We start from the raw sequence: 9,863 nt of genomic DNA, 5'->3' as shown, positions 1-9,863 counted from the left end.
AAACACCAAAAGCACAATCGTAAGAGAAAGACACGCAAGCCGACGTATCAAAGCAGCGAGAACATCTCCTCTCCTCCTCCCCCCCCCTCCCCCCTCCCCCCCTCCTCACTTCTCTCCTCTCCCCGTTCCCCTCCCCTCCTCACTCTCATCTCCCCTCCCCTCCCCTGCTAGCCCCAGCCCTGGGCCTGACCAACAGCCCTTGCCTCCCCTCTCTCTGCCCCACCCACACCCCCACCCGGCAGGAGCTGTCCCGGTTCCAGGAGCTGATATTCGAGGACTTTGCCAGGTTCATCCTGGTGGAGAACACATATGAGGAGGTGGTGTTGCAGACAGTCATGAAGGACATTCTGCAGGGTGCGTGCCTCCCGGCCCCCGGGGGCTGACTGCAGAGCTGGGGGGGAGCGGTGCTGCTGTTGGGACCCTTACTACCTGGAGGGTGGTGGAGGTGGCTGCCCCAAGGTCTTCCTGGTGGGGTCAGCTAAGCTACAAAGAAAAGAGGACTTAGGCCGTGGGCTGGGGTGGGCCCACTACTAGCAGTGTGGCCCCAGGAGGGTAGCATCGCATCCCTGTGCCTTAGTTTGTTTGTGGGTCCTTGACATTTTGGGGAGCATCTGAGTGACAGGGTCACAGCCCCTGCTTCCTGGCATTGAGGCCTGAAATAAGCCTTATCCCAGTCACAGCACCCACTTAGGCCGAGGGGGGCCTCTGGGGGCTGATGCAGGTCACAGCTGGGCAGTGTAGGGTGTGCTGGCGGCCGTCAGCCCCGCGGTAAATGTCCCGACACCGCCCTCTTGTCCTGTAGCTGTGAAGGAGGCCGCCGTGCAGAGGAAGCACAACCTGTACCGGGACAGCATGGTCATGCACAACAGCGACCCCAACCTGCACCTGCTGGCCGAGGGCTTGCCCATCGACTGGGGCGAGGAGTGCAGTGGCAGCAGTGACAGTGGTGGGGGCCCCGGCAGCCCTGGGATCCCGGAAGCAGCCACCCTCTTGGAAAAGCGCCGGCGTGCCAAGCAGGTGGTGTCCGTGGTCCAGGACGAGGAGGTGGGGCTGCCCTTCGAGGCTGTCCCTGAGCCCCTATCACCTGCGTCCGCAGACAGCATCACCGAGCTCCGTGGTCTGCTGGCCCGGGATCTGCAGGCTGAGAGCCCCCCGCTGGCCGGCCCCCTGCTCAATGGGGCCCCCGCCCAGGAGAGCCCCCAGCCCGGGGCAGCCCCTGAGGCCGCCTCACCGCCTGCCTCACCCCTCCGGCAGCTCCCGCCTGGAAAGGCCTCGGACCTCGAGCCTCCCAAGCCCAGTGACCAGGAGACCGGGGAGCAGGTGTCCGGCCCTGGCGGCCGCCCCCCAATCCATACCACCACCGAGGACGGTGCAGGGGTGCAGACTGAGTTCTAGGCCAGTCGCCCCCGAGCTTCTGTCGGACATGGCACACGGGCCAGCCCCTGCGGCTCTGGGCGGGGAGCGCTGGATCTATGCCTTCCAGGTGGGGATGGGGCCAGGCTGGTGTGGCACCTCTGGGGCGGGGACGGGCCCACCTGAGTCACTTTATTGGGTTTGGTCACACTTGGTCTGTTTTCTCTTATGTGGGGTGATCTCGGCTTTCCTCCTCCTGCCGGGGGCAGAGCACAGCGGAGGGGGCGGGGAGCACGCGGTGGCCCTGGGTCCCTGAGTCCTGCGTCCCTGTCCTGCCTCTGTGGCCCGTTTCCCCCGTGGGTCTTGCCATCCTTGGGAAGAGGGCGGTAAGAGTAGCATCTGCTGTGACACAGAGCCCATGGATCCTCTGCTCTCACCAAGGGGCTCGCTGGAACCAGGAAGACGGAGCGCTGAGGCCCGTCTCGGCCCCGCTCCTCCCTCCTCCCGGCTGGGCCCCAGAGGCCAGTTTTGGAGTGGATACTGGCCTTGCTGTCCTGCCCCGGGTGAGGGGCTGTGCAAGGAGGGGACTTCAGGCTGGGGGAGAGCTGCCTCGCGGAGGGGGATGGGGCCGTGGGCCCGGGGAGAGAACAAGAAAGGCCTGGAACGGGCTGGTCTGGGGAGAGGAGGGAGAGGGCGTGTCTGAGGGAAGGAGGGCGTGACCTATGCAGAGGTACTGCTGGGAGGGTGGGCGCGGTGGCAGATGGAGGGCTGCTGGAAGCTGGGCCGTTGCCTCCCCCTCCACTTGCTGGGGTCCAGTCTCCGGCGTTCCTCTGTCCCCGTGCTGGGCTCGGGGGGTGGGAGGCGGTGGCATGTTGCTCAGTGGCAGGGCCGGGTGGGTGTGGACTCTGCAGGCCACTTCCAAGGTACGCGTTGTCCTCCCAGGGAGCTGCGGGGCTCGTGAGGGGCAGGGGGATGGGCCGAGGCACCCCAGGGCCCCACTGAGCTCTTGGGTCAGGCTGGGGCTCGGCCCCTGCTGCTCTGAGTTTCCAGTCACCCCATCCTGAAAACTCCAGGACTCTTCAAATGTCCTCATGAGTCACGTGGGGGCCCAGCCATCCCCCTTCCTGGGGTGAGGGTCAAGCCGAGACCATCCCCAGGGACAGGGGCCTCCTGGCCTTCCCAGACCCCCTCCCCTGCTGCTTTGAGGGGAGGGTGGGCAGGGCAGAAACCGAGTCCTTCAGGGTCCTCAACGCCATCCCAGCCCTGCATCCTCCATCCCCTCGATCTCCTTCCTGGACTGGGCCCTGGGACCCACAGGATGTGAAGCACTGGCTGGTGCTCAGGGACCCCGCCCCCCCGCCCCAGTCCCCCAAGCCCTAAACTCAACGCCTCACTAACCTCTTTTACCAACACGTTCCGTCTGAAGACGCTCTCCTCTGGTGCCTTCTTTTGTGGTTTTCCAATCATCCTCAAATCTTGTATTGAAAATATTATGCAAAATGTTTAAGCTTCTACTAATCAATAAATGCTTTATTTAAAGCCAGTGGCCCATGTGTGGTGCCAGCAGGGGGAGACCTTTGCTGGAGACTGACTAGGAGCATCTGTGTACCTTGACTTTCTGGGATAGCCGCTTGACCGAGTGCTTACAGGTGCATGGCCAGAGTTCTTCTATTATCCCATTTTACAGAGGAGAAAACTGAGGCTTGGAGAGAAGGGACACAGCAGGTAGGTGACCAACCTGCTGGCAGCTCAGACGGTTTCCTCAGCCAGATCCATGCAGGCTGCACCTCTGGCAGTCTTGGGCAATGGTGAGGGCAGGAGGGCAGCTACTTTATGGCCACGTGGCCCTGGGGTGCCCATGACGGGTGGGCTCGAGGCTCACACTAGATCCAAACAGTGATGCCAGTGTTTAAGACTCCTGCTCACACAGCTAGTACTTACTGTGGGCCGTGCACGTTACTTGCAAGACTAGGAGCCTCACAGCAGCCCCAGGCGGCGGGCACCATTGTCACATTTCACCGATGTGTAAACTGAGGTCCAGGAAGGCGGGGAACCTGGGCTGAGGCTATGGGGCCCCCATCACCTTGGGGGACGGTGGCCAGTGGCTGAAGGCTTGTTAAGGGCTGAGGTGAGGAAGCAGGGGCTCAGCTGCAGTCTTGCTGTTGACCTTGGCAAGGCACTGAACTCAGCCTCAGGCTCCTCGTCTATAAAAGGGGGGCCTATTGAGGGTTCAAGGAGACCCGCCAAACACTGTGCTCTGCGAGGTGGCCCTGCCCACCTCAGGCCTCAGTCTCCCCTCTTAGCTAAGCAGAGCCCAGCAGGGTGTGTGGGGAGGGAAACCATCAGAGGTCCCCCGGGTACCTGGAAAGCAGGACTCACACCACATGGGCCCTTCATCCGTCCTGTTTCAGCCCGCAGGACTGTCACAACAAGGCAGGGAGAGTGAGGGCCTGTCCCCTGCATCCCGCCGGCTCTTACGCTGTGCCTGCGATGAGCAGTCAGGGCTCCCTGGTGGCCGCCGGCCTACGTCAGGGCTCCATCGTGTCCCTTGCTGACCAGATGGGGAACGAGGATGTGGAATGTTGGCCAGAGTCAGAGTTAGCTGGAGGCAGAGCCCAGGTGCCCCGAGCAGGCCTGCCTCCAGCCCAAAGGAAAAGCTGCCCCGGCTCAAAACCATCTGCCAGAAGGTGCACGATAAAGGCGCCTCTACGGCGAGTACCAGGAGCATGGCTCCTGCCGCAATTGTGCAGTGAACAACCTGCGTGGCTGCATGGGTTCAGGGGTCAAGATGCCTCTAGGCTCCAGAGCCAGCGCCACCACGTTCCTGTCGCAGGGCCCGGGACATCCAGCCCCCTGGTCTGGGTTAACGATAACAGAGCACATAGCACAGCCCACACGGCACCACAAGCTCCGCAGACTTTCTGAGCCCTTCTCTTAGAGCCCTGGTCTCTCTACCTGCAACAAGGGAGGTTTGGATAACTTCACCTTTGGGAACACCGCACCTCCCCGCTTCCCTTCTGACTCAGCTGCGACCCCCTCCCCCTCCCCCTCCCCAGGCTCCATCAGGACCCAGTGATGACTCTGGAGGAGCAGGCTGGAGATGGGTTTATTGACGTTACTGCTTTGGGTCTGCAAAGCTCAGTACCTGCCCTGGAGCTGCGTGGGTGAGGAGGTGCAGATCTGGAGAGAGGAGGGGCCCAGCGTGCGGGGAGCAGCAGAGGGAGGAGAGGAGGGGCCGACGTCGCTGCGGCACCAGGCCCGCCCTGAACACATTCTGGCCAGTCAGTCCGAGGACACGGTGGCCTCCCCACCTCTCCCCTCGGCCAGGGCCCTCCTGCACTCCCACCACCCTGCCCCGTGGGACAGCACTGCCCAGGCTCCCCTGCTGAGGCTCCTGGGTGGGGGGGGCGTGACTGCCAGAGGCAGCTGAGACACTCAGGCCTGTGCTCAGATGGAGGCACGCTGGCACCCCACACCCCAGACCCTGTCCTCGTGCGGCGAGGGGTCCTCTCTGCTCCTCCACAGTATTCACGCTGGCTCTGTCCTTGGTCAGGAACACTCCTGTCTCCGCCTGGGCCAGGACAGAGGGGCCCGTACTAGTCCATAGAGAACAGAGCGGGAGCTGGAGCCCTGGGCCCACAGGTGGCAGAGGCGGGGCTGGAGGTGTCAGGCCCGGGCCGGCGGCCGGCGCTCAGCGGCTGTGGTAGATGCGGAGGCGCTGGGCGATGTCCTGGCGGCACAGCGGGCAAGTACGCAGCGGCTGGCAGCACTGCTGGCAGCAGCAGACGTGGCCGCAGTTGAGGAAGATCATCTGGGCCTGAGGAGAGAGTGCGGGAGCGTCTGGGAACCAGCCCGGCCTGATTCCCCGGGGATGGGGCAAGTGAGGCCCCCAGAGATCTGACAGCACGGTTGTCACGCTCCACCGCCCGTCTTGGTCACTGTCTGCCCCTCTCTGTAACAGCCGTGCACGTTTGACAGCCCCACCCTATCTCACCAGCCTGGCTGTCGGATGTGCGTTGTTCCCAATTTTTGGTTTATTCTATGCAGTTTGCCCAGCCCCTCGGTCTCAAAACCACCCCAGCATTATGGATTAAAAGCCATGGAAGTGTGTCTATTCTTCGCTTTAGCATTTCCTCTTTTTAGTAAGTTATCCTAAGTAAATAACCAAGGATGTGCTCCAAATTCTGTTCAAGGCTGTTCAGTATAGCACTGTTTGTAATAACAAGAGCTAGGAAGCCACCTCCAGGGCCCAGAGCAGGGGTTTGGTTAAATTTATAACCACCAAGGCCCCCTGTATCACCGCATTCCCTGAGCCCAGCAAAAACCACAGGGTAGGGCTTCCCTGGTGGCGCAGTGGTTGAGAGTCCGCCTGCCTTTGCAGGGGATATGGGTTCGTGCCCCGGTCCGGGAAGATCCCACATGCCACGGAGCGGTTGGGCCCGTGAGCCATGGCTGCTGGGCCTGCGTGTCCGGAGCCTGTGCTCCGCAACGGGAGAGGCCACAACAGTGAGAGGCCCGCGTACCGCAAAACAAACAAACAAAAAACCCATAGGGTAATCAAACTGCTAACGTGGCAACCTTTCCTAAGCAGGATCACACTCTGGGGGGAGGGGGAGTATTTTACGTGCTACATTGCTGAATTTTTATAATAGGCGTCAATTTTGTTACAGTTTTTAAAACAGGTTTTAAAAAGTCTCTTCAGAGAAAATTGTGTTGTTGATATTTAATGACTTAATACATATACGAAGGGAAACTTCCTAAGTGGGAGAAAAAACTCTTGAAAAAAAGAAAAAAAGGCCCAGAAAATGATGTTAGCATTACTCATGTTTGGGTAATGGGATCATGGGTTATTTTAATTTCCTGTTTTTTTTGCCCGGGAGGCTCCGGACGGCAGGCACTGGGCCTGCTGCCCCAGACTTACCTCCCGTTCCAGGCACACAACACATTCTGAGGTCTGGGCCTCCAGCTCCGCGCAGGGGGCTGATGGTCTTACTGCCTCGGGAAGCTCCTCAGGGGCCGTGGGGAGGACCTCGCCCTGGGGTGGTTTCGGCAGCTCTGTGGGGACAGAGACGCTGAGGCAGGGTCACGCCCACCCGACCCCGATCCCTGGGGCCTCCCCTGGCCCCGCCTGCCCCAAGTGGCAGGCAGCTGGAGCGGGATGGGATCCGACCAGGACCCTGCCTTCCTACACACCCTCTTATTTCTCTTTGCTGAGCCTCATTCCCCCACCTGTAAAACGGGACAGCTGGGGCACCGGTTAATTGGGGCCTCTTACCCCTAACACACTCTGAATCCTTCACAGCCACCCTGCAGGTAGGGCTCATCACTGTCAGAGATGAGAAATCGGAGGCTCAGAGGGGGAAACCACTTGCCCGAGGCCACAGGGCCATCTGGTGGTAGAGCTGCCCCGCAGCAGCCCTGGCTAGGACCGGACCTTGCTCGCAGATTCTCCACCCAGGGGCCCAGGCGCAGGTGGCCCAGAGGGGCAGGGAGAGGAGTGAGCAGCTCTCAAGGCTGCTCCCCCTGTCCCCTGGCAGAGGCCCCAGCATGTCCCCTGCCTGGGTCCCAACCGCCGCGAACGAGGACATCAGAATCGGTCTCTCTCATTATCACACCACGTGCACCAGCGACACCCCCAAGTCTCTCTCCATCCCTGATCCTCATCCCCTCAGTTCATGTTTTTCATTTATTCTACGGGTTAAATTACAAGTAGTATTTTTTATAATTGTATTTTTTATAATTGTAAAAAAACAAGTTTTTTTTTTTAAAAAGCCTATCACAACCACTCTAGACCCTCTAGGGGTATCATGGTGTCCCCCCCAAACCATTACTGTAAGGGGGCACTTCTATATTTAATAATAACACATATTGAGTCCTGGGATCAGAAAGAGAACTGTTGGGAAAACTCCTGAGGCTCTCCTGCCCTCTGGAGCTCAGAAGCCTTCCAGCCCAGCCCCTCCCTGCAGGGCGGCCACAATCAGGAAGAAGCCCTAAGGGTTAGAGTTAGGGTTAACCTGTCTCTGCCTCAGTTTCCTCATCCCTCAGATGCGGGTAACAATGGTGCCCACCCCACGGGGCTGCAGCAAAGGTGACCTGACATGGTGGTCGTCAAATGCCTGATACCCATCCTGCTCGGCACACAGGAGACCTTCCCCTGGGTCAGCCACAGCACCTGCCCTCTCCCGGGCCTCCGGATGAGGACAGGGCACCTCCTTCACAACCATCACAAACACCTTTCTACGTCCAAACCACAGGCCTGTCCTGGGGCGCAGTGCTGGGCACGGGGTGGGCGCTGGGTCTGGCTGATTTCTCCCTCTACTCCAGGGATCCTGAGTGTGTGGTTCCTGACGTCTAGTAGGGTGGGTTTAGGGAAGCCAGAAGGGTCCTGAAACTGCTATAGGAAAAGTTCTTTTTTTTCCATTTTTGGAGCCTGCTTTTCCCATTTATAAATTGTTCCTTTAGGAGGGAAGCTTAAGGACTGGCCAGGGTTAGAAGTGGCCCTTAGGACTCATCCTGAACTGTAAACAGGTGACCCCCCCAACCGCAGCCCACACGTAAGGGCTCTGCTCAGGACAGGGCTCAGCATCAGTACCTGGCCGGGCCCTGGTCGCGTCCAGCAGCTCCTGGGCTCTGCGCAGGATCTGGTGCCGCAGGCCGGCTTCCGAGACGCCCACCTGCTTGGACCAAGGAGGGCAGGTCACGGCCTGGGCTGGGCAAGGGACCTACTATGCAGCACGGTCAGAGCCACTACCTCCTCCCTGGCTTCTAGCACCCTCAGCTAGAAAGGTGGAGGCCTACAAGGGCCCGACAATCCGTACAGCAGAGGGAGACACTGAGGCCCAGAGGGAAACCAACACCAGTAACAGCTACAGTTTAGCAAGTGCGAAGCCCGCACAGGGGCTGTGCTGACAGCTTCAGCCGCATGACCTCCCATCACCCCCGTGACGACCAGGAAGTCAGGACCCTCTGTCACAGTTTGCACGGTCAGGTGGTTCACACCGAGGCTGAGCTGCTGAGAAGTGGCCGTGCCAGAATCACACAGTCCCTCAGCCTCCAGAGAGAGTGCTCCTGAGCGTGGGTGACGCAGTCGTGTCGCCCTTCTGAGCCCCGGTGCCTGCGTCTGCCGAGGGCCGGGCAGTACAGCAGAGCGGTCAACAGCACGGACCCCGGCACCAGGCCAGCCACCTGGGCTGGAGTCCTGGCTCTGCCGTGCGACCTCGGGCCAACTGCTGCCTTGCCGTTCTCAGCCTCCTCGGCCGAGAGGTGATGAGTGTCAGCACGTGCCCGCCCAGGTTGTTGGGAAGGTTCAACGAACTCGCATGTAGAACACGCTTAGAACGGCGCCTGCACTGTCAAGTATTTGCCGGCATCGGTATTTGTCTCTTTTGAAGGGTAAATGAATTAGTGCAGCATGTACCAGGCTCGGGCAGCGCTGCTGCTGTGATAACTGTAAATCCATGGGGTGGGGAGGGGGCTGGTCCAGATGAGCTCCAAGGTCCTGGCTGTCCAGCCCTACACGGTGAAGATCCAATCTGAACGGGGGGGGGGGCACGGGGGGCAACAATCTGGGGTCAGCAGCACCCATAGCCCTGGCTTTTGTAGCCACATGACTGGGGGCAGATGGGGCACATGTTCTGGCCTTCTTGGGAGCAAGGTGGCCCTCTGACAGCTGATGACATGGGCCTCACCAAGAACTGCGTGGAGAGCAAGTGGCCTCCTGGCTGGGTCGGGCCAGGGCCCTGCCCGCCGCCCTCGCCTCCCCCCGAGGGGCAGCTGCTGCCCACCTTGGCCAGGTCCCCAGGGCCCATCCGGCTCAGCATGTCCAGTGAGATGCGGTGGTGGGCGAAGATGGGAAGGTAGTGCTCGGCCGACAGCTCCACCAGGAGGGCCACCAGCTGGCGCTCCAGGCCTTCTTCCTGCAGGACAGACCCAAGGGAGAAGCCAAGCGCACCACGGATGGGGAAGAAAACCAAGAAGCCATTACTTACTCACAACAGCAAACGAAGAGTTCAAATACATACAACATAATATGTAAAACGTATTCTTGGAACTTTTCCTACAAAAATGGATATGTAAGGGCATAGAGATAGACGTACGAGGAAGTCAGTTCACTGCCACTCTGTAAACTTGACAACGTAAGCAGCTTAAGCACCCATCAAGAGGGGACTGTTTAAACAAGTGAGGGCTCACGCAGATCCTAAACGCTGTGCAGTCGTCTGGGAACAACGAGGAGATCTACGCACACGGGCCTGGACAACAGCCTGTCACTACTGTGGGGGGGAAGGAAGTTGCCAGAATAGCCTTATAGAAGGGCTCCTGTTTGTTTTCGGTCGTGCCACATGGCTTGTGGGATCTTAGCTCCCCGACCAGGGATCGAACCTGTGCCCCCTGCAGTGGAAGCGCAGAGTCTCGACCACTGGACCTCCAGGGAAGTCCCAAGAAAGACTCCATTTTATTAAAAAAAAAAAAAAAAAAAAAAAAGGGTGTGTGTGCATGTGTGTGAGGGGGGG

General features: G+C 59.9%; 2 protein-coding genes across 5 annotated transcripts in view; one reads left to right on the top strand and one right to left on the bottom strand.

The window, feature by feature from the left end:
- The window catches only part of NIBAN2 (niban apoptosis regulator 2), a 55,059-nt gene extending 51,665 nt beyond the window's left edge, over positions 1-3,394 (top strand). For 2 of the 3 annotated variants that reach the window (XM_029203229.1, XM_029203228.1), the window contains exons 13-14: positions 243-354; positions 803-1,395. In XM_029203229.1, coding sequence (XP_029059062.1) covers positions 243-354; positions 803-1,395 — 705 coding nt within the window. Of the gene's footprint in view, positions 1-242; positions 355-802 lie in introns of all 3 variants that reach the window. The other variant, XM_029203227.1, reaches the window with a different exon arrangement.
- Positions 3,395-4,119: 725 nt separating this feature from the next.
- LRSAM1 (leucine rich repeat and sterile alpha motif containing 1) overlaps positions 4,120-9,863 on the bottom strand; it is a 48,755-nt gene continuing 43,011 nt past the window's right edge. Inside the window, exons 23-26 of one of the 2 annotated variants that reach the window (XM_029203230.1) lie at positions 9,138-9,269; positions 7,946-8,027; positions 6,275-6,408; positions 4,120-5,170 (exon numbers count right to left, since the gene is read on the bottom strand). In XM_029203230.1, the coding sequence (XP_029059063.1) occupies positions 5,045-5,170; positions 6,275-6,408; positions 7,946-8,027; positions 9,138-9,269 (474 nt within the window). In that variant the 3' untranslated portion in view covers positions 4,120-5,044. The remainder of the gene's footprint in view (positions 5,171-6,274; positions 6,409-7,945; positions 8,028-9,137; positions 9,270-9,863) is intronic. The other variant, XM_029203231.1, reaches the window with a different exon arrangement.

Source organism: Monodon monoceros, unplaced genomic scaffold, assembly GCF_005190385.1.
Source record: "Monodon monoceros isolate NGI ecotype Baffin Bay Population unplaced genomic scaffold, NGI_Narwhal_1 Super_Scaffold_5, whole genome shotgun sequence".
Lineage (NCBI taxonomy): Eukaryota > Metazoa > Chordata > Mammalia > Artiodactyla > Monodontidae > Monodon > Monodon monoceros.
This window is presented reverse-complemented; position numbering and strand designations above follow the sequence as displayed.